The 24,674-nt window shown below is 43.5% G+C and overlaps 1 protein-coding gene across 1 annotated transcript in view; it reads left to right on the forward strand.

Moving 5' to 3' along the window:
• Positions 1 to 695: 695 nt before the first annotated feature.
• The window catches only part of UBE2U (ubiquitin conjugating enzyme E2 U), a 47,734-nt gene continuing 23,755 nt past the window's right edge, over positions 696 to 24,674 (forward strand). The window contains exons 1-7 of the mRNA XM_044430352.1: positions 696 to 764; positions 8,626 to 8,707; positions 12,572 to 12,664; positions 15,103 to 15,200; positions 19,129 to 19,255; positions 21,641 to 21,719; positions 22,712 to 22,800. Of these exons, the coding sequence (XP_044286287.1) occupies positions 696 to 764; positions 8,626 to 8,707; positions 12,572 to 12,664; positions 15,103 to 15,200; positions 19,129 to 19,255; positions 21,641 to 21,719; positions 22,712 to 22,800 (637 nt within the window). The remainder of the gene's footprint in view (positions 765 to 8,625; positions 8,708 to 12,571; positions 12,665 to 15,102; positions 15,201 to 19,128; positions 19,256 to 21,640; positions 21,720 to 22,711; positions 22,801 to 24,674) is intronic.

A 24,674-nucleotide genomic window follows, 5' to 3' on the forward strand; every position in this document is an offset into this window, starting at 1 on the left:
GCTGATTGGTTGAAAGCAAGGATTAAACTACCTGGTTGTACCTTTAAGAGGCCAAAAAAAAAAAAAAAGCTGCTGTTGCTAGGTAACATCTTATACACAGAGCGGGGCTTAGTTCTTTGTCTGCTTTTCCACATTCTTTTTGCAGGTATTAGGCCTTTAACTGCTCGCTTGCTCTCTCTCTACACACACACACACACACACACACACCCCAGATAAATCTCCATAACCAATGAATCAAACCTGACCTGTTTTCTCTTTGTTGTCTGCCTTTCTTCAAATATAACTACATAACAAACTAGAGAATGTAGTTTGCTGTTTCAGAGTCTCTGCTTCAGGATCTGTAACTTCCTATTTGTTATTGCACAGTCATCTTACAAGTTCAGTTTACCAGTCTTAAGAAAATTCCTATATAGAAACATAGAAACAGAGCGAGTCAGAAGGGGTCTCCCGGGCCATCTAGTCTGACCTCCGGCACCAGCCGGCTCCGCTCACGACATGCCCACCATGTGGACGTCCAACCTATCCTTGAACACCCGCACCGATGGGGCCTCAACAACCTCTCATGGAAGATCTTTATTTAAAATATCTTTATTTCTACATCCTTTAGGACAAATAGCTCTTTCTGTTGATGAAGAAAAATGAAGGTTCTTCTGCATTCTCTGTGAAGGTTCATCAACAAGGTAACTCCTGCAATTATGAATCACTCAAGAGCTTACTTACTACTTGAAAGAGAATACATGGAGTTTACAGAAGCCAACATCTTTGTGAGTATATTTGGATTCCTCCACTTGGCATGTTTTCTATGTTACATAAATCTAGAAATTGGAATTAACATGTTTTGTTTGGGGATGGGATGCTGTGAAATGCCTCCAGCTAGATAGAGTAGAAAAAATCATAATTTTTCACATAGAAATGAGAGAAGCATAGTATTACCATTCTTTAAAAGTAAGGGTGATCATTTATTAATACTTTTGTAAACAAATACTGAAAAAGTTTCCAACTGTCCCCCACCTTTATTTTCTGAGATAAGACCTAGTATTTCCTGAAATTTCCTGAAATAAATAATTTCCTGAAATAAAACCTCATGTATCTGCAATTGCCAAAATCTAGTTTACAGGGACTTTAAAGCTGCCCTGCTAGTGCTTAGGGTAATATACAGCACTTCTTTCCTCTTCCTGACAATAAAGTTGGCAATACCACTTTTAAAAGCTTCATGGCAGGCAGAAACCTTGCAGGTGCAGCCTTTACAATAGCTTTCTCTAACATGGTGCCCTCCAGAAGTTTTAGATGACAACTCCCAGCATTCCTTTACCATTGGCAATGTTAACACAGGACAGCAGGAGTTGATCTCCAACAAACTGGAAGTTTCCAGGTTACAAACAAGTTTTGTTCCTGAGAATTTCTTTAAATCACGTTTGTATATAAATCAGAATGTGTGTGTATGGGTCATATTTAGCATGAGTGAGCCAAATATTTGTCTTAGTATACATATATATTTTACCTTTCTATGCACATAAAACAATTAAGAAATACAGTCAGCCCTCCACATTCTTGGGGGTTAGGGGCACAGGACCACCACAAAAGTGGAAAAACTGCAAATATCTCTACCCCAACCCTTAAACCCTAATACAGCTGAGTGTACGTGTACTGGATTGCTTCTTTCTCTCAGACCTTGGTCTGATACAGCAGAGTTCCCCTTCTTCATTGATTACATTGTTATGTTATTTCCCGCCTCCTCTTTGTACTAAGGAAATGCCACAAGGATTTTCCTCTCTGCATGGGTGAGGCAAGAAGGCATGCTTTGGAGGTCTTCCCTTTCTCCCTTTTCATTTCCGCTCTCTCTGTAGTGATTTCCACAGTAGGTCTTTAATATTAATTTTTAAATTAATAGGCTGTGTAGCAGGTAGTTCATAAGTATGGGCTGTTCATGACTTTGGATATTTGTAACCCCTAGGACAGTGGTGGTGAACCTGTAGCACGTGTGTCACAGCATGCACGCAGAGCCCTCTCTGTCAGCATGCGAGCCAAGTCACCCCAGCAGCTGAGCATTGGATAACAGCACACATATTTATTTATTTTTATTTATTTTGGATTTATATCCTGCCTTTTTGCTACAAAGGGCTCAAGGCAGCTTACATCATTCTCCTCCAACTTATCGCCACATAGGGGCCATGCGCATGCTTGGAAAGGAGTAGCGGCACCAGTTGATGACGTCACGAGCCATGACTCATCCAAGCTTTCGCATGATCGGTCAGTGTGCTGCCAAGGATTTTTTTTTTCTTGGACTGGCCAGGAGTTATTTTTTCTAAACTAAAACCTCAGTTTTTAGGTTTTATTGCAGTGTTGACACTTTGCAATAAATAAGTGGGTTTTGGGTTGCAGTTTGGGCACTCGGTGACTAAAAGGTTCACCATCACTGGGTTAGGGTTAGAAAAATGAGGTATCCTGGTATAATTTTGATGGTTAGAATGTGTTTAGAAGGGGCAGAAATTATGAGCTGTGCAGAAAAAGCTCCTCAAGGAAGGCTTTTTCAAAATTGCCCCCTTTTCAATGGAACTTTAGCCCTATATTAGGGTTACGGGAGTGCACCAGGGTAGGGTTAAGGTTAGGAAAACGAGGTGCCCTGGCATAATTTTGATGGGTGGATAGCGTTTAGAAGGGGCATAAACCTTGAGCAGTGCAGAAAAAGCTCCTGAAGGAAGGCTTTTTCAAAATCGCCCCCTTTTCAATGGAACTTTAGCCCTATATTAGGGTTAGGGGAGTGCACCAGCATAGGGATAGGGCAGTGGTGGTGAACCTATGGTACACGTGCCACAGCAGGCACACAAAACCCTCTTTGTTGGCATGTGAACCAAGTCACCCCAGCATCGCCCCAGTAGCCATGCATCGGATAACAGCCCACATAGGAGCCATGCACAGGATCGGAAAGGAGTAGCGGCGCCAGGAGATGATATCGGTGCATCTCGTGCTTATTATGATGTTCCCTGGGGAGCGCGGGGCTACCACCATTGGGGTGATGATGCGCAATGGGCTTTATGGCGGTAGGGGTATAACGGGTCAGCAAAGAAAAAGGAGGGACAGGTGCTTAACGCCTGTCCCTCTTTCTGGTTATTCCCCCAGCCAGCGGGTTCCAGGTAGACTTGTCAACTGCCCTCCAGGCCTGTCGGTGCTGCTGCTTAATGCCAGGTTGGTCCAAAATAAGGCAACACTCATCCATGATTTGATCATGGATGAGAGGGCCGACCTGACGTGCATCACAGAGACCTGGGTGGGGGGGGGGATGTTTCCCTCTCACAATTGTGCCCGCCCGGATACCTGGTCCAGCACTGACCACGCCTGGAGGGGAGGGGAGTGGGGGTCGCTCTGGTTTATCGAGCTTCTATTTCCCTAGTGGGACTTCCTGTCCTCTCGAGGCCAGGGCTGGAGTGTCTCCACTTGGTGTTGGGCGACCGAGACAGATTGGGGATTCTGTTGGTGTACTGTGCACCCTTCTGCCCAACAGACTCCCTGCCTGAGCTGACGGAGATCGTCTCGGACTTGGTGTTGAAGACTCCCAGGATGTTGGTCCTGGGGAGACTTCAATCTCCATGCCGAGACGGTTCTAACCAGGGCGGCTCAGGACTTCACGGCCTCCATGGCAACCATGGAGCTGTCTCAGCACATCATTGGCCTGACCCATGAACGTGGACACACTCTGGACCTGGTTTTCTCGATGGGGCAGAAACAGGGTGATCTGAGAGTGAGGAATTTGAGCTTGACACCCTTGTCATGGTCAGATCACTTCCTCATAAGGTTTGAGCTCGAGAGTGGCCTTTCCCTCTGCAAGGGTGCGGATCCAATTGTATTGGTCCACCCCCGGAGCCGGATGGATCCTGATGGATTCCTGGAAGCTCTGGGGGATTTTCTGGTTGACAAGGCTGGTGATCCTGTCGATGCCCTGGTTGAACTGTGGAATGAGGAGATGACCAGGGCTATTGACATGATCGCTCCCAAGCATCCTCTCCCACCTGGCAGAGCCCGTACATCCCCTTGGTATACACCTGAACTACAGGTGATGAAGCAGGTTGGGAGATGTCTAGAGAGTAGGTGGAAGAGATCACGGGGTGATTCTGACCAAACACACTTAAGAGCCCATTATTGGGCCTATGCTGTGGCAGTGAGGATGGCGAAGAAGAAATTCTTCTCCATTTCCATTGCCTCCTCACAATGCCGTCCGGCAGAGTTCTTTCAGGTGGTGCAGGGGCTGATACATCCGGGCCCGAAGAAAGATCTTGTGCCACCCTCAAAGGCCCATTGTGACGACTTTGCCAAGCATTTCAGGGAGAAAATCGCTCAGATTCGCCACGAGCTTGACTCTGCTATTGAACCAGATTCTACTGGGGAGACGCCATCGACGCCGTTGAGTCCTCAATTAAGGGATGAATTTCAGTTGTTGTGGCCTGATGATGTGGACAAGGTGCTTGGACAAGTATGTCCTACCACTTGCTTACTAGACCCATGCCCATCTTGGCTACTTAAGAAAGTCAAGGGTGGGATTGGGACCTGGATCCTGGAGGTGGTCAACGCCTCTTTAAGAGATGGCCGGGTACCTGCCCCTTTAAAGGAGGCGGTAGTCCGGCCAGTCCTAAAGAAGGCATCCCAGGATCCAGACGTGGCTGCCAATTATAGACCGGTGGCCAACATCCCGTTTCTGGGCAAGGTGCTAGAGCGGGTGGTGGCGGGACAACTCCAAGCACTCTTGGATGAAACTGATTATCTGGACCCATTTCAGTCCAGCTTCAGACCCGGGTATGGCACTGAATCTGCCTCGGTCACCCTGTACGATGACCTGTGCAGGGAGAGAGACAGGGGGAGTGCATCCCTGTTAGTTCTCCTGGACCTCTCAGCAGCTTTCGATACCATCGACCATGGTATCCTTCTGAATAGGCTAGCGGGATAGGGAGTTGGAGGCACCACGTGGTGGTGGTTCCGCTCCTATCTCAACGGCCAATTTCAGAAGGTGGTGCTGGGGGACTATGGCTCTGCGCCATGGCAGTTATGCCATGGAGTTCCGCAGGGGTCCATTTGTCCCCTTTGCTATTTAACATCTACATGAAACCGCTGGGAGAGGTCATCAGGAGGTGTGGGCTGTGGAATCATCAGTACACTGATGATACCCAGCTCTACCTCTCATTTTCCACCAATCCAAGTGAGGCAGTGGCTGTGCTGAACCAGTGCCTGGCTGAGGTATTGGGCTGGATGAGGGCCAATAAACTGAAGCTCAATCCAGACAAGACGGAGGTCCTGTTGGTGGGTGGTTCGGGCCTCGGGATCGGGGACTTAGGCCTTGTCCTAAATGGGGTTGCAATCCCTCTGAGGGACAGGGTTCGCAGCTTGGGAGTGCTCCTTGACCCTGAGCTGTCTCTAGAAGCTCAGGTGACGGTGGTGGCGAGGAGCACCTTCCTTCAGCTTCGGCTGATACATCAGCTGCGTCCCTTCCTTGAGAACGATTGCCTGGCGACAGTGACACACGCGCTGGTAACTTCCCGATTAGATTTCTGTAACGCGCTCTACGTGGGGCTACCCTTGAAGACGGTCCGGATACTTCAATTGGTGCAGAATAGAGCTGCCAGTTTGCTGACGGGGACTGGGCGTTGTTCTCATATAACCCCAGTTCTCCGTCAGCTCCACTGGCTCCCAATTGAAGTCCGGGCCCAATTCAAGGTGTTGGTTATGACCTATACAGCCCTAAATGGTTTGGGACCTGGATATCTAAAGGAACGCTTGCGCCCATATATGCCCTCCCGCCCCTTGAGATCAGCAACGGATGCCCTTCTCCGGGAACCCTCTGTGAATGATATTAGGAGGGTGAGTACCCGGAGGAGGGCTTTCTCTGCAGTGGCGCCCCATCTATGGAATGCGCTCCCCAGAGCGGTCCGCCTGGTGCCGTCATTATTTGTTTTTCAGTGCCAGGCTAAGACCTTTTTATTTAAAACTTATTTTAATTGCTAAATTATTGTATTTATTAGGATTTTAAATTAGCTGAGAATGCACCGGGGGGGATTTAAATGTTTTTTTAATATATATATATTGTTTCTGAGCTGTCCTGAGGCTTTGTTGCGATGGGGGCGGCATAGAAATGTTTTAAATAAATAAATAAATAAATATCACGAGCCACGACTCATTAGGCACGACTCATCCAAACTTTCACATGGCTGGTCAGTGCCCTACCAAGGATATATATATATTTGCGTGGACTGGCTGTGAGCTATTTTTTTTTAAACTAAAATCCTAGTTTTCAGATTTGATTGTAGTGTTGGCACTTTGTGATAAATAAGTGGGTTTTGGGTTGCAGTTTTGTCATGCCCTTCCAGAGGTTTCTGTAAGATTCTTGGTTTTACAATTCTCAAAACAGTAAATTTGTGTCTGGAGAGATCACATTTCTCTTCTTCACAGCAAAAATGTTATAAAATACAGACTTGAGAAAAAATACCGTAATCCCATAGTTCCTTTGCAAATCTATGTAACACAGAATCAGCACCTTTCTCTTAAGTGCTAAGTTTCAGAAAAGTCCAATGAATAGAAGATTGTTGAGAGTGGAATAGATCAGCACAAGAATCTAAGTGTGAGGAGGGAGGGGCAAGCAGTAAAAACAGAACAGAACATAATACTTCACAAGTCCTTGGATCTGTTTCTGTATAGCTTGAGGTTTATCATATTACTCTCTCCCTGAAGGAGAAACCTATAATGGCAGCAGGCTGTAAAAGAAACCCACTTTGGGAATATTTTAATGACTTTCTTCTACCTACGGGTAAGGCAGGCATGTGTGCAAATTATGTAAGAAACCATGTTTTAGATTTAGTCTTACTGACTTGTGATTTAAATCATGATTTAAATGGATTTGATTTAAATCAAATCCAGCCTGCTTTACATTGTTGTTGAAAGTATAGCACAAGACTGTATGCACAGTATGCTATTTATCAATGTAGGGTTGGTCTTCATTACATAACCAGTTTATGGAATTATCTACTTTTCCCCTTTAATTGCTTCTGGGAAGATGAGAATGCCAGACTAAGATCCCACTCAGTGGTGTAAGAATTTTTGGAGACCTTTGAAACAATTTGGAGTCAAGATAAATAAGGATCAGAATAAATGAAGTATCTGAATTGTTTGAAAGAATTATTTTATAAGTTGTTAAATAAAATATGTATGTTATTTAAAAACACACAAAACATCTGACCATGGAAAGACTACGCTTAGTGAAGAATTCATGATTTGATCTCTTTATTAATAGGAAGCAAAGCAACAAGCGCAATATGTGTCTTTGAAGTTATTGTAAACACTTGTTTTATATACGATTGGATGTCCTATAAAATCATTTAAGAGAACAATCCTATAGTTCTGGGCAAACATCCCAAGAACCATAGGAAGACTCAGAAAACCCTTTCCAGGTTGGAAGCAGTGTTGCAACCTCAGAAAGGATAGATAGAGATTTGGCTCCATGTTCCTGACCTGTCAGAACCAGCAAAAAGAGAACCACACCATTCACCTCAGTTCAGAACATTGATCTCAAACACAGGGAAAAGGGGATGTTCCAGTGGGCAGGGAGGGGAGGAGACAGAAGGGCCCCATCATGACTTACTCTGAGTGGCCTCTTTCGTTTCCTCTTTGAAGAGTCTTCACTAGATTGGTGGAAACGCCTGTCTAATGAGACACTTAAAAAGTAGAGGATGGGGAGGCAAGGATCACTTCTGCTGTACCTCCCATCCTGTTGGCAGGGCATAGGAATCCTGGAATCCTTCAAGTTTAGTGACTTCTGAGCAACAAGAATGTAGTCTATAGGACTGTATCCTAAATCTAGAAATAATATCTAATTTTATGAATTGTTGACCTGATTTTTTGTTTGTATAAGACAAAATGTCATGACAAATTAAGGATACAATCCTAAACCTATTAATAAGAAAGTAGGTATCATTGAACCAAGTCCTGTTTCTTAGGAACAGGATATATATTCTTCATATGTTAATTTCTATATAAAATGAAAACATACTTTAATTCAAATACACTTCGAATACACTTATTGGTCTGGTTCACACTTAAAAAGCTATAGTTTTTCACTGCATGAACAGAGGCTTGAGCTTGCACTCCCCAGCCTCCTTTTGCTTTTCTGTGCCCAAATTGTGGCTTCAGAACTTGGTTTATTCTCACTAACTGCAGTTTAAACCATCCTTCCTCAATTTGGCATCCTTCAGATGCTTTGGTCTACAACTCCAGTAAGCCTTAGCTAGCATAGCCAATAGTCAGAACTTATGACAGGGGTCAGCAACTTGTGGCCCACTAAATATTTTGACTTATAGCACCCATGATCCCTTACTATTGGTTGCTGGCTAGGGCTGACAGTAGCTGCAGGCTAACACATTTGGAATGTCATACATTGCTTATCCCAGATTATGGTCATCCAAATGTCTGGAGGGCACTAGGTAGGGAAAACCTGGTTTAAACCACAGTTCCTCAGGAATGGGTATTAGAGGAATGAACACAGTTTTCTCTCACCCATGAAAAAAGGAAAAAAAAAGGGTTCTGAATGAAGCCATTTTCCCAGTAGGGAGAAATACATTAGTTAAGTCAAATGTTTTCTTTCCTTAGGGCATTTCTATTACTCCTGTGACAGACAACTTGATGAAATGGGTAGCTGAAATTGAAGGATTGAAGGATTCCCTATGGGAATGTAGGTATCTTGTTTTCTAGGAATCCCATGGTACAAATTGATAGAACAATTATGAATGCAATATTTTAATGTGCTGTAAAGCTTACTTTCTATATAGCACTTTTGCAGAACAGGGATGGGCAACATATGACTCTCCAGATGAATTGGCTTTCAGCTCTTACTAGTCCCAGTTAGAACAACCAATAATAAGGAAAAATGGGAACTGTAGGGCAAAACATCTTGTGGGCCACAAGTTGCCTACCCCTGCGCCACAGTATATAGTGTTTTGTCTCCAGTCACCTTGAAATATGTTGAGGGACTGTACTTTACTTGTTAGTTTAGAAGGGAAACGTGAATATTTAATTTATTTATTTATTTATTTCAAACTTTATATGCTGTCCTTTATGTATAACATCTCAGGACAGCCTGCAACAATTAAAATCAAAGTCCAATAAAACGATCTGTATCACAATATAATAAAACAACATATAACCAATCAAAATAAATCAAATCAAAAATAACTGTTAAAGCCATTAGAATACTTTTTTAAAAAAAATAACTTAAATAAAAAGGTTTTGACCTGGTGCCACAAAGAGTATAGGCTCGGCGCCAGGCAAACTTCTCTGGGGAGCGCATTCCACAATCTAGGCGCCACTGCAGAGAAGGTCCGACTCTGAGTAGATGACCTTTTTACCTCCTTCAGTGAGGGTTCCTGGAGCAGGTCCTCTCCCGCAGAGCTTAAGGGGCACGAGGGCATATAACAGGGGTCCTCAAACTTTTTAAAAAATGCTACCCCATCCAGGACAAAGTGAAAATCACTTACCTGAAAACCTGAACCGCCCACCAACAGGACTTCCGTCTTATCTGAACTGAGGCTCAGTTTATTGACCCTCAATATACATTTCAGTCCAACAGGCTGTCTTTTATAAAAATAAAAATAAAAATCAAGAATATGTTATTACTTATGCCTTTTGATAATGCAGGAGTACCCAAAAATACTTATTCTAGTATTGAGAGTAATGGCAAAAACCTAGAATATATAACTCAGACAATGGCTGAGCCATCTAGTTCTTCAAGTCACTTTGCTAAGAGGCTAGAACCAAGGGAGCCAGGATGCAGTTGGGCCCAGTTTTTCTTCGTTGTGATATCTGGGCATCACACATAGGGGTACTATGCCTGTGCAGTGCCTCGTTCAGGAAGATTTCTCTAGCTTAGCCTAGAACTTTCTGTGAGAGCCTGCCCCCTCCCTTCCCCTATATAAGCAGCGGGTTCTCACCATTTTCTCAGTTCTCTCCAAAACTCGACTTGCTGAGGAAACTGCTTGCTCCACCAAGTTTTGCTTGGGGGACTCTCGAACCCAACCTTTGCAAAGGACTACCATTCCAACCAATGGACCATCAATGACTGTAACTACCGATGCTTCTCTGGCAGGCTGGGGGCCCACTCAAAGGGCTACCTAACCCAAAGAACCTGATGTCATGAGCTGGGCATCTCCTCCCAAGCAAGACAGTCATTCTAGCACTTCTTGTAAGAGTTTTATTCTACACAGATAATGTAAGCATTCACAAGTCTCTGAGTATACACAAGGAGAAGCGTTGACCCCTCTCTGCCTCCCTTCACCCAAAGCTTTACTTATGACCCCCTTGGGGCCCGTCTCTGGAAGGCAGGGTGCTGTGAAAATGGGTCCACCTGCATTTGCACTCTGAGCACCTAATTGGTCCAGTCTGTGGCTGTGACGATGGGCCCTTGGGTCCAGGTCTTCAGGAGGCTCATGAAGCATCCGAGACATCTCTCCCCTCCCGTCCTTCATCTGCCTCATTCCCACAGGCAGCAGGGAGACTGGGCGCCATGGCTGTCCTTGAGCTACTTTCATCCAGGCCAGGTGGCAGCACCTACATTTGTGAGCAACTAAGAGTAAAATTAGAACCAAAATATCTGATGAGCACCTTGAAAACTCACTGAGAATTTCACCTACTTCCATCGAACCAGATATTGATGCATTAGTTTCTCAGATACGATGTCAAATATCCCACTAGTTTTATGTTGCCCTCTTTTCTGCTTGATGATTTTAAAAGACTCTCTGAATGGGGCATCACATAACTAGGATTATTATGTAAGGACATTTTTGCTTATCTGTAGTGGCAGATATCACAAGACAATTTTTCTTCTTCTAATGTGGCCCAGAGAAGCCAAAAGGTTGGACACCCCTGGTCTAGGCTAAGTTAGAGAAACTTTCCTGAATGAGGCACTGCGCAGGCTCAGCACCCAAATGTGTGAATGGATAAATGACCACTTGAAGAACTACAGTTACAGGTATGCAACCTGCATTTCTGACCAGTTCCTAACACAGTGTGGCCAAGCAGAATGGGAGTGAAAGTTGCAACCAGGTGATCCTGGCAGTTTCTGTTCTACCATGCTCTGCAAGGTCTGTATTTTCTTAAATGGCAATATCTATCTAGAAACAAAAGCAACATGCTCATTACTGTGCACACTTTCAACTCAGGTTTGTACTAATATAGACATTCTTATGGTACTGAACTCGGGTAGCCCACAACTTGGATATGGTACTGAAGAAGTGGGCCTTCCCATCCCTTTCCTTTCCTTGGCAGTCACTCCAGCCTCTTGAAAAAGCTACACAGAGAATTAGGGGATCCTTTGGAGTGGAACAAATTGTGGTGCAGTGGGAAGAATGAGGATGTGATCCCCACAGATTAGGTGGAGGAACATTCAGGGAGTGCAGCCCTATAGAAGGTAGAACCCATGTATTCTAGTTATGTGGAAATAGCTGCAGCTGTTGGAATTTGATTGCAAGTTTTGTCTTAACTTTCAGATGAAATATCACTGTGTTGGAAAGTTTCATGTGCTAGATGGAAATATTGGGGGAGGGAGCAGATCCCAATAACAACAGCAACATTGCATTTATATCCCACCTTTTTTCCTCTTGTGAGGTTCTCCTGCACCCTAACCCTTACATGAACCCTGTGAGGTAGGTTAGGCTGAGAGTGAAAAATTGGTCAAAAGTGAGCTTCATGGCAAAGGAGGGACTAGGACTGGGATCTCCCAGAACCCTGGTGCAGCATTCCCACCATCACAACCTATTGCCTACTGAAATGTTTTGAAATGTCTGCACATTTATTGACAGCTCTGCATGTTTTCAAAATCAGAAGTGCCAACATAAGGAACTGTAATCTGCTTCGGTACTTGCTATTTCAGAACAACCATAATTTTTAAAAAACCAAAAACATATTTGGGTTATATCCAGTGTATCCAGCTTTTTTCCCTTCTGGTTTTGTGATCTACCTCCATCCTTTGCCTCTTTGGTTGCACAGTGGAAATCCTGTTAAACATAGCAGGTGATGGAAGGGTAAAAAATCATGAAGGGAGTGGGGAGCCTCTCTCTTAACACTATGGAATTTTGGGTCCTTGCTTTGTACATTGCAAAGCAGCAACTCAACACAGAAGTGTCAATAAATATTGAGAAGGTTGTTAATTTAAAAAAACCTTGAAATCTGTGTTCAAAATTGGCTTCTCTACCACGAGGAGCTTAATCTGCTGCTGTATGGAGGCTTTACCTGAGGTCTTTTCCAGGATTTGCCTTTCTATTTAGTCTATCAAGCAAGCACAAGATGGCTCTGTGGTATAGCTGCAGTATAACAGATTTTCATCATTTTGCAAAGTTTTTGTTCTGATTTGTTGCAATTTCAAATCTAATTCCAAGTTTTTCTTGCTCTTAAAAGATGCAAAGGAGTCTGAAAAACTGGGAAGAGACCTTGGAGGACAACATAATCCAACATTTATGGGACTTCCCCATAAATGCACAAATTTTTGTGTTTATGTATGTGCTAATATATCACTAACTTAAATATATATACTTTCCCATTTTAGGTGCTGTACTCCAAATATCAATGAACTACACTGAAGGTTACAACAACATTCCTCCATGCATCAATTTCATCACTATTCCCTTCCATCCCAATGGTAAAGATTTTATCAATGGTCCCTCCTATGGTGGTTGAACAGCAGCAGAGGTTAAGTGTCCTCACTGACCCAGTTTTACACCTAGATAACCATAAATACTTCAGCCAGAGTGTTTTTCAACTGCTGCACATTAGGCATCTCACTTTCAATTTAAGGATACAGAAGAAGAAATGAAATTACCTGATTCGAGGATGATATGCAGTGGCTGTATTCGCGCATAATAACAAGCCATGCTGGAAATGGTGCAAGCATAGCTTGTCATTAAGTGTGAATTCAGCATCCACAGTGCAGCATGGCATGCTTGGATTCTATGAAGCTCCATGGAAAATCAATGGTTTGTTGAAAGGTTTCCATGCTTCACCATTGCTGGTTGTTATGGGTGAATCCAGTTACAATGTTTTTCCTTGGTTTCTATGTTTCTGCCAGCAAGTTTGGTGGCAAGAGTAGTGGCAGCAGATGCTTCAGCCTCCATTTTCCACTGGCCTGTTCTGCGCAGCAGTTGCTGAGTTATTAGCAGCAGTGCACTGATTAGCTGTCTTTGCATCCCCTTTCTTCCTCACTGGAGTGTGCCTCTTCAGTGCCCTGCTGCTTTGCCACGATGATGCCCCACTGTTGCAATGCCCCACTGCAAGCACAGTGTGACATCATGGCAATGGGGCATCACGAGGTATTGCAGCAGTGGAACAGTGAGGCAGTGGAGAGACACTCAACAGTAGGGAAGAGAGGGAGAGCATCCAGCAGCAGCAACCACCAGGGCAGCCATATCTGGCACTCCTGCCAAGTTGCTGTGCTGGACTTTGTTTGGTACCTCAGATGAGTTAAGTCCTGTGATTGTCCCATGCTAGGAGTAATGGGGCTCTTTATGTGATGGCTGCCCTTTGCATGATGAACACATGGGCTGTGCATGCGTGTCACCATCAGGGCAATTGCCCTGAACAGTCTGTGTCTCCCATTCTGTCTCCTCCCTTCTAGCTGGAGGACAATTGCAGTTCTCTTGTCCTTTGGAGACACTTTCCCAGGCAGATGCCTGCACTGGCATCTTGGGAAAGTAAGCTCCTTCTGTCCCTGGCACCATGCCCTTGCTGCTGCCCTCTGTATGCCTGGCTGCCAGGGAAGGTAGCCCCTGCAGTGTGTGGAAATCCTGCACATAGGGGGGAGCACTGGGCATATGTGCAGCAAGTGGGGAAAGGTATGGGTGGGTGTGCAGGTGGGTGCTTATGCATTGGCAGGAATTGTGACAGCAGCAGGGACAGCAGAGCAATTGTCCCGCTCTAATGAATTGACTGCAGATCTGCAGAGCAACAGGAAAAATACATGTCTGAGAGCATACTCAGTGGAGTATGTGGGCAAATGCGGCAGAGGTAGGCAGGGTAGACAGGAACAATGCACCCTGGGATTGATTAACGGACACAGGAGCTGATGGGATATAGAAACATAGAAACAGAGCGAGTCAGAAGGGGCCTCCTGGGCCATCTAGTCTGACCTCCGGCACCAGCCGGCTCCGCTCACGACATGCCCACCATGTGCACGTCAAATGTGCTCCGCTCACAACATGCCCACCATGTGCCACACACTTGGAGGAAAGATGAAAGTACAAGGAAACTACTCCATGTAATAGTTACCATGTGAATGTATGAACACAGGAAAAAAGTTGAGATATGATCCTGTGAAGTAACTGCATGGCATTGTTTAGCATTTTGTATGAACAAAGCCACTGTACTGAATAATATGATGAACTATGTTTTCAGATTTTTAACATGCAAATAAGGGGAACAAGCATTCTCCTTATCTGGGAGTACTGGTTCCCTGAATAGACCAGGAAATACTCTGTTGACCTGAATACCATAAGGACACTCTTCTATCATATGTGATCCCTCATGCACACCTTTGACTATTTGTGTTCTAAGTTTTGTATATGCTTAATAGAAGCAGTAGTACAACATCCAATCTTGTAGAATTCCCTTCCTATGAGACCTACCCAGTAAAACTGCTTGCTCTTAGATCTCATATAAAAACCTGATTCTAAGGATTCTAAAACTGGATTTTAGGGAAGCCATTATGTTCATTTTGCTTCTTGCTGACATTTTGCTTTTTGCAGGGATTCCTTGCATGAATTTCAGCAATTTGGTTGTTTTTCTGTTTCTGCTTTTGTATGCTTTTTTCATTATACAGCTTATTGTTTTCATACATTTGTTTGTTAGTTTCTTCGCATTATTTAACATCTACAGGAAGCGGTTTGAAATTAAAAAGTAGCTCAAAATGAATAATCTTTCATGTAGCTAAATATAGTAATTAGAATTTATTCAATGTTTCCTTGTAAAGAATAATCCTTATTCAAACTTTTCCAGTAGAATTCTTATACCAAGTTTGAATTATCTGATCAGTCCATAATTGTGTAAACCAGCTTTTTGGATACATGCTTTTTTTTCCAATCAAAGTTGATCCACAGTCTGGGAGACCTTGTGTGGACTTTCTAGATGACCCCACCATGTGGAACAGCAAGTTAACAATGACGAGTATCCTACTTAGTATCCAGGTAAAAAAGAACTGAACAAATGTTTACTTGTCTTTTATTAAGTGGAGAATTAGAATTAGCTTTGTATATGCAAGACCACCCCTTCATGGATCACTGCCTTCTTGTGGCGAAGGGGCTTGTGTAGCTCAATGAAGCTATGAGCTCTGCCATGCAGGGCCACCCAAGACGGACAGGTCGTAGCAGAGAGCTCTGACAAAATGTGATCCACTGGAGAAGAAAATGGCAACCCGCTCTGGAATCTTTGCCATGAAAACCCCATGAACTGTACCAAAAGGCAAAAAGATATGACGCTGGAGGATGAGCCCCTTAGGTCGGAAGGTGTCCAATGTGCTACTGGGGAAGAGCAGAGGACTAGTACTAGTAGCACCAGAAAAAATGAAGTGACTGGGTCAAAGCCGAAAGGACACTCATTTGCAGATGTATCTGGTGGTGAAAGGAGAGTCCAATGCTGTAAAGATATATACTCCATAGGAACCTGGAATGTAAGATCTATGAATCAAGGCAAGCTGGACATGGTCAAACATGAGATGACAAGACTGAACATCGACATCTTAGGAATCAGTGAACTAAAATGGACAGGAATGGGTGAATTTAATTCAGATGACCATCAGGTATACTACTGCGGGCAAGAATCCCTCAGAAGAAATGGAGTAGCCTTCAAAGTCAATAAAAGAGTAGGAAAAGCAGTACTGGGATACAGTCTCCAAAATGACAAAATGATCTCAGTTCGAATCCAAGGCAAACCATTCAATATCACAGTAGTCCAAGTCTATGTCCCTACCACTGATGCTGAAGAGGCTGAAGTTGACCAGTTCTATGAAGACCTACAACACCTTCTAGAATTAACACCAAAAAATGGTGTCCGTATCATCATGGGGGATTGGACTGCTAAAGTAAGAAGCAAAAAGATAACTGGAATAACAGGCAAGTTTGGCCTTGGAGTACAAAGTGAAGCAGGGCAAAGGCTGGCAGAATTTTGTCAACAGAAGACAATGGTCATAGCAAACACTCTTTTCCAACAACCCAAGAGACGACTCTACACATGGACATCACCAGACAGTCAGCACAGAAATCAGATTGACTATGTGCTCTGCAGCCAAAGATGGAGAAGCTCTATACAGTCAGTAAAAACAAAAATTGGAGCTGACAGTGGCTCAGATCATGAGCTTCCGGTTGCAAAATTTAGGCTTAAGTTGAGGAAAGTAGGGAAAACTATTAGGCCACTCAGGTATGACCTAAATCATATTGCTGTTGAATATGCAGTAGAGGCGACAAATAGATTTAAGGAATTAGATCTGATAGACAGAGTGCCTGAAGAACTATGGACGGAGGTTCGCAACATTGTACAAGAGGTAGCAACTAAAACCATCCCAAAGAAAAAGAAATGCAAGAAAGCAAAATGGCTGTCTGAGGAAGCTTTACAAATAGCTGAGGAAAGAAGAGAAGCGAAAGCCAGGGGAGAAAGAGAAAGATACACCCAATTGAAGGCAGAATTCCAGATAATAGCTAGAAGAGATAAAAATGCCTTTTTAAATGAACAGTGTAAAGAAGTAGAAAAAAACAATAGAATAGGGAGGACCAGAGATCTCTTCAAGAAAATTGGAGATATGAAGGGAATGTTTTATGCAAAGATAGGCATGATAAAGGACCAAAATGGCAGGGACCTAACAGAGGCAGAAGAGATTAAAAAGAGGTGGCAAGATTACACAGAAGAACTATACAAGAAAGAGCTCAACATCCCTGATAACCACGATGGGGTGGTCACTGACTCCGAGCCAGACATCCTGGAATGTGAAATCAAATGGGCCTTAGGATGTCTGAGCAACAAGAAAGCTAGTGGAGGTGACAGTATTCCAGCTGAGCTATTCAAAATCTTAAAAGACAATGCAGTAAAAGTGCTACACTCAATATGCCAGCAAATTTGGAAAACTCAGCAGTGGCCACAGGATTGGAAAAGGTCAGTTTACATTCCAATCCCAAAGAAGGGCAATGCCAAAGAATGTTGAAACTACCGCACCATTGCACTCATTTCACATGCTAGCAAAGTTATACTCAAAATCCTACAAGCTAGGCTCCAGCATTATGTGGACTGAGAACTACCAGAAGTACAGGCAGGATTTCACAGAGACAGAGGAACTAGAGATCTAATGGCCAGCATATGCTGGATCATGGAAAAACCTAGGCAGTTCCAGAAAAACATCTACTTCTGCTTCATTGACTATGCTAAAGCCTTTGATTGTGTGGATCACAACAACTTGTGGCAAGTTCTTAAAGAGATGGGAGTACCAGACCATCTTATTTGTCTTTTGAGAAACCTGTATGCGGGTCAAGAAGCAACAGTGTGAACTGGACATGGAACCACTGATTGGTTCAAAATTGAGAAAGGAGTTTGGCAAGGCTGTATATTGTCACCCTGCCTATTTAACTTATATGCAGAGCACATCATGAGAAAGGTGGGGCTAGATGAATCACAAGTTGGAATTAAGATTGCTGGGAGAAATATCAACAACCTCAGATATGCAGACGATAGCACTCTATTGGCAGAAAATGAAGAGGAACTAAAGATCCTCTTGATGCGGGTGAAGGCAGAGAGCACAAAAGTTAGCTTGAAACTCAATATTAAGAAAACTAAGATCATGGCATCCGGTCCTCTCACTTCCTGGCAAATAGATGGGGAAGAAATGGAGGTAGTGACAGATTTTTTTTCCCTGGGCTCCAAGATCACCACAGACGGGGACTACAGCCAAGAAATTAAAAGACACTTGCTCCATGGGAGGAAAGCTATGGTAAATCTAGACAGCATACTAACAAGCAGAGACATAACCCTGCCAACAACAGTGCTTATAGTGAAGGCTATGGTTTTCCCAGTTGCAATGTATGGCTGTGGGAGTTGGACCATAAGGAAGGCTGAGTGCCGAAGAAGTGAGGCCTTTGAATTGTGGTGCTGGAGGAGACTCCTGTGAGTCCCTTGGACTGCAAGGCGATCAAACTGGTCAATCCTAGAGAAGATCAACCCTGACTGCTCTTTAGAAGGCCAGATACTGAAGATGAAACTCAAATACTTTGGCCACCTAATGAGAAGGAAGGACTCACTAGAGAAGAACCAAATGCTGGGAACAATTGATGGCAAAAGAAGAAGGGGATGGCAGAGAATGTGGTGACTAGGTGGAGTCACTGAAGCAGTCGGTGTGAGCTTAGGTGGACTCCGGGGGATGATGTAGGACAGGAAGGCCTGGAGGAGTGTTGTCCATGGCGTCCCGAAGGCAAAGCTTTAACTAGTCCGATTGGATTTTTATATATATTTTAAAGAAATTGTCCTCCCACCTTCCAAACTGCTTTGGAAGCTTCCATCAGATTCAAACACAATTTCTCATGTAGCTCTTGGGGGACATGGCAGTGCTGAGAGAGAAGTGTATTATACGTATCACTATGGACTCACACTGCTAGTTTCCCTATTTTCTACATTCTGGCCACTATAGATTTCAAACCTAAATTCTATTTCTAATGAGGTGGGAATATTTATTCATCTGTTTGCTTCACTTTAACCTGGTAGTGGTTTGCCATCAAGTTTCACAGTCAGAATATGTAAATCAAAATAAAAGGAAACCTGTTTCAGTCGGGAGCTGAGAAAGTTAAGTGTGTTGCTTTCGATAGATTACAGAGCAGTTTGATACAAACTTGGGGTGTTTTACTCTGCTTTTCAGCTAAGGTATAAAATATGAAACTGATTTCCTTGCACTGCATTTTAATCTATATGCATACATACAGTTAGAATTGTGTCCTGCCTCCCCCATGACTTGTCCATAGAATGTATTTGAATTGTATTTCTGACAGAATTTATATGTGTACAACCAGTTTTATTTTGGGGAATTAATTCCAGTGCTTAATAAAGCTTTTCAAACTGGTATTCACATGTATCTCTACACAGGTTTTGCTGTCTAATCCAGTTTTGAATAATGCAGTGAACTTGGAGGCAGCTAAAATGCTGCAGGACAATTATCCTCTGTATAGACAAAGAGTTATACAGTGTGTCAGAACTAGCCAGTACTTAAAAGGTAATAAACTTCCATGCTTTATGCTATCAATCATAAATATATTCTTTGAGCACCACAGGGAGTTTTAGGGGAAAAAACATTTAAATGTTTTTTTAAAGCCCCTATTTTATACACAACAGTAAATTTTAATTAGTGTGATTGGCAATGTAACTTGAGTATGAGTTGCCTAAACAGATCTGTGAGCTCACAAAGAACTTTTGCCAGGCAGTGTTCAAAGGTGATGCAGAGGTCGTGAGCAGGAAAATGAGGCAGCAGTATTACTGCCATTAGAGAAAAGTAGAGTTGTTACACCAGTGATTCCTTCAAATGCCATATTTACCTCATGACATCACCTGTAGCAAAAAAAAAAAGTTGCATGCAGCAGTATGAATTCGAGTTCTAGGAAATATTAACGCCTGGAGGAGTGTTGTCCATGGGGTCGCTATGGGTCAGACACGACTTCACGACTAACAACAACAACAACAACAAATATTAACACAACTTTGCTATTATATTCAGATGTATTCTGATCCCTTCTGAGCTGGTCAGAGGTGTAGCTGAGTTCCTTTCCATGGGAATATGGAAAGCTCTGGAATTGGACCTCATCCATGAGGTGGGGCACTAAGCATTGTGCTTTGGTCTACATATGGCAAAAGTCCATGTGAATATTCCTTCTTTGAGGTTCTATTTGGCTCTCACAGAGCTTTCATTTGTCTATTGTGTTGGTCCTGAGTTCTGTGAAGGATCCTTGTGGCCCTACGCTGCACTGACTCCAACCTGGCTACATCCTTCCTGTAACGAGGGGCCCAGAACTGAACACAATACTCCAGTTGCAGATGCACCAGAGTCGAATAGACTGGTAGTAATACCTCTCTTGATCTAGAAGCCACACTTCTGGCTTTGGAAGCCTTCAGGATCCATCAGACTCCAGGGGCAGATCATTCTAATTGATCCCCCACCCTGCCAGAGGGGGGAAGGAGGTAACAACCTAAACTTGACCAGGTAATGGTTCAACCATGACAATGGGGTAGAAGTTAGCCCCACTACCATGGAACCACCATCCACCTGCCCCATCGAAAAAAAACAAAAAATCCTGGGGACCCTCAAACCAGATCCAAGACCAACTCTGTCAGTTGAGGCAGGGAGACTGATAAAGGTGGACAGTGGGTGGATGGTATATTAACAGAATCCCCAAACTGTCTTGGGAGCTCAACACACAGTACAGACACTCTAGACCTTCACCCCAGGGGACAGGAAGCCTGGCAAGAGAGATCGAATCTTTAAAAATTATTGCCAACCCCCCCTCCCCAGCCCTCTGGGTGATACTGGTGCTGCACTGAATAACCTGGGGGGGGGGGGCATAATTGTGAAAGAAGGACCCCACCCTCCTTTCCCACCCAGGTTTCGGTAATACACACCAGGTCGGCCTTCTTGTCCACGATCAAATCGTGAATGATGGCATTTTTATTACACACTGACCTGGCATTAATGAACAGCACCAGAAGTCCTGAGGACAGACTATTATGATTGTCCGGCACCCTTAGGCTGGGGGGGGGGGAGGGGGGTAGAACAGGGGACAGATACTAGGCATCTGTCCCCACTCTTCCTGGGAGGACATGCCCTCCCCCCACCGCCATAACACCCCCTACCCATCACCACCTGAATTGCTGCTCCCCTAGACTCACCTCCTGCAGAAAAGGCCATAGCTGAATGACCCTATAAAAACACAAACATAGACACAAACAAACAAAAAAGAAAGAAAAATGAAAGAGAAGAAAAGCGGGGAGGGGGGAGCCTCCTGGCTCTCCACACAAACCAGGCACCAGGCAGACACCAGACAGGCAGGTCCTCCAAGGTCTCTTGTGGGTGTTGGGGGGAAAAATGGTCCCAGACAGAAGTTCTGCCCCCAGCAGCCAGGTGTTGGTGGTGACAGCACAGTCTCTCCTGGGTCGAGCTTTGACTTCTGTCATGCTGCAGCTCAATGAGTCGGGGCAGGCAAAGTGAGCTCCAGCTCCCAAGGCTCAGCACAGCAGCAGCAAGGTGGAAGCATGGTGGATGGCTAAAATCCCGCAGGGAGGGCCTTCCAGCCTTCAGCCCTGCCTTTCTCAGCCTCAGTGCCACAACTGCGAAGTAGCCTGCGTCTTCCCTGTGCCAGCACGGTTTCTGCCGCACTGGATCAGTCTAGATGGAAAAGAAGGCAGCTGGCGGCCTGCAACAGTGGTGGTGGGAGCAGTTGAGCAGGACCAGCAGGCAGAGTCCCAATGAAAGCAGGCAGGTGGAGGAGCCAGATGGAAACAAGAAATGATTTGACTATATGGGTAACAAGAAATGATATGACTTCATAAGTTCCTAACAGAAGTTCCTTACTTTTAAATATTTAAATATTCCTTTTTTTTCCTTTTATAGCTCAACCCAGTTTTAAAGACTCTGCCATTTCATTTAAGTGCCACCAAACATCTGAAGAATATTTTCCTGCCCAAAGGAGGTAATAAATTGCATTAAAGGCCCTGTAAATGAGCCATGAGGAAATGCTATAATCAGCAATTGCTATACTCACCCAAATTATGGTAACTATACAGGTGTTTTTTCATATGTCTGAATAGTTATTAATCATCTGTTCGGAAAAGTACTATCCCAACCTTCAGTAAATATTCCAGGCAACAAATAATAAAACAGTGAAAATGATAAAAATCTAAAACAGCAGAAGCTGTATTTAAAACAAAATCATGAACATGCAGTAGAGTGGACAATCTTTAGATGTGAGGATACAACGGATGTAAAAGATGACAAACTTGTTTCATAGTTTGAAAAATTTCTCACAACTTTAAACAAAAGCAAAAAACTAAAGACTTTGAAGAGCAGTTGCTGACGTTTTGCAGGAGAGAATATGTGAAAGAGGAGAAGTGAACATCAGATAAACCAAGAATAGTGATGGCCCTTGCACTCAAGTTCTTGTCATTTCATAAGAGTGTGTGTAAAATGGAGGTGTTGTTGTTAGTTGTGAAGTTGTGTCCGACCCATGGCGACTCCATGGACAACATTCCTCCAGGCTTTCCTGTCCTCCACCATCACAGTTCACAAATGGAAATAGGTTACTTATTTTTTTTCAATGTAATCACTTCCATTGCATTTAATCGTTGTATGAGAAACCCATTATATTTAGCATGCTTTTTAATAAAGGGAATCATTTGTATTTTCCTAAGTAAAAGTTTCACCCAAAAGGATTTTAGTGAGAAGGAGTCTGACTTTTTCAAACTGCAAGTATGAAAAGCAAGGGTTGAGTTTCTTCACATTAATGCTTTTTCATCTCATATGTATGTGGAAAGTGAATAGTGAATAATGTGATCCTTTAAACCACTTTTTGTTGTTCATTCTGCTGCTTTGTGAACCATTTTGCAGAGGAGAATGTGTGTCAAGTAACTAATTGCATAATCCCCCCCTGAAAACTCATCCTTTGTTCCAAATGTATGTTTTCAGGAAGATTACAGCCATATCCTATGAAGATTATTACTTGACATGGTTTGAAATTGCCACATCAAAAGCAAGAGAAGATTTTAAAACCCCAGGTAAGCTGATGCTTTTGGTTTTAGTAAAATTAAACATCGCAAGACTGATTCTGATTTTGTGCTAAATCTGAATGAGTGCAAGGGTTCATTCTCATAACCTTCTAGCTCATAAGGCAGAAAGTCAAGCCATGCAATCTTCCAGAAGAGCTGTCATGACTGTGGTGTTTTGCTTGGCCCTAATAAAAGTCTTACAATATTGTGGGTTTTGATCTTTTGTTATGAACTAACACAGCTACCTTAAACTCTTTTACATATACAATTCATCATAGGTTGGTATTTTTCATCCAACAAAAGCTCTTATAAAATTAATCTTGTGATACCTTGCAAAAATATGTATTGGTATATGTGGCAGAATGATAGGACAGCAACACAGAATGCAACACATGAGCTAAACAAGTTGTGAAAATGAATCCTGCAGCCAGTTTGTTTTAACAGATGAAGAAAGATGAGTTAATTCTAAAAATACATGAATAAATCACTGGTGCAAATATTTCCAGTTACTTCCATATTGACTACGTCTACTTCTTAAATTTATTGTGGTATTCTCAAAACTGAAAAAGCCCAAAGTTTCTCTGATACCTTTCTATGTATAATGAAATTACTTTGATATCTTAATTTCCATCAGTGATACAGGGCTTTATTAATGTCATTATAACATTACATCATCATCATCATTATCATTACACCATCATCATCATCATCATTGCATTGCATTGCATTGCATTGCATTGCATTGCATTGCATTGCATTGCATTGCATTTATATCCTGCCTTTTTTCCTCTTGAGGAATCCAAGACAGGTTAGAGAGCTCCATTTCCTCCTCCCAACAACAGCCCTGTGAGGTAAATTAGGCTGACAGTGAGTGACTGATCCAAAGTCACCCATGGCTCAAACCTTCATGACCAAGTGGGAACTAGAACCTGGAGTTACTATACAGTTTCACTGTTTATGAAAAACCTTGTATTCCATATTTGTGATGGTCTGGATCTGAGTATAATAGTGGTTGGTCTCATCCCAAAAACCTCTGGGATAGAAACAGAATTACTTTATATTGTGTCAAACCTGATATCTTCAAAGAATGTGCATGAGTGAAGGCCCCCTCACTAGAGGTGTATACACAGGCTATAAAAAGTAGTCCCAAGTATAGCTTGACAGACAACTAAAGATGAATCTATTGTGATCAATGTGAGTAGGGGAGCTTCCAGACAGACATCTTCTAGCACCAGCAATCAAAAGCATTGTGTAGTCATTTGATCTTTTCCCCTTAATGGGGTTTCTGTAGTATGAAGAAAGAAGAAACATGGGAAGATTGCAAGTTGTGTGGGTCCGCCCCCAGAGCCGGATGGATCCGGAAGGATTCCTGAAGGCTCTGGGGGAGTTTCCGGCTGACAAGATGGGTGCTCCTGTCGAGGCTCTGGTCGAACTGTGGAACGGGGAGGTGACCAGGGCTGTAGACACGATCACTCCTAAGCGCCCTCTCCCACCGGGCAGAGCCCGCTCTTCCCCTTGGTATACTCCTGAATTGAGGGCGATGAAGCAGGTTGGGAGACGGCTAGCGTGTAGGTGGAGGAAATCACGGGATGAATCTGACCGAACACACTTAAGAGCCCACTATCGGGCCTATGCTGTGGCGGTGAGGGCGGCGAAAAAGAAATTTTTTTCCGCTTCCATTGCCTCCTCACAATGCCGTCCGGCGGAGCTCTTTCGAGTGGTGCAAGGCCTGGTTCGCCCAGGTCCGAAAGAAGATCTGATTCCACCCTCAAAGGCCCGCTGTGACGACTTTGCCAGGCATTTCAGGGAGAAAATCACTCAGATTCGTCACGAGCTGGATTCCACTATTGAGTCAGAGGTCTTAAGGGAGACACCAATGCTAC

Source organism: Varanus komodoensis, unplaced genomic scaffold (genome assembly GCF_004798865.1).
Source record: "Varanus komodoensis strain SLA01 unplaced genomic scaffold, ASM479886v1 scaffold20_1, whole genome shotgun sequence".
Taxonomy (NCBI): domain Eukaryota; kingdom Metazoa; phylum Chordata; class Lepidosauria; order Squamata; family Varanidae; genus Varanus; species Varanus komodoensis.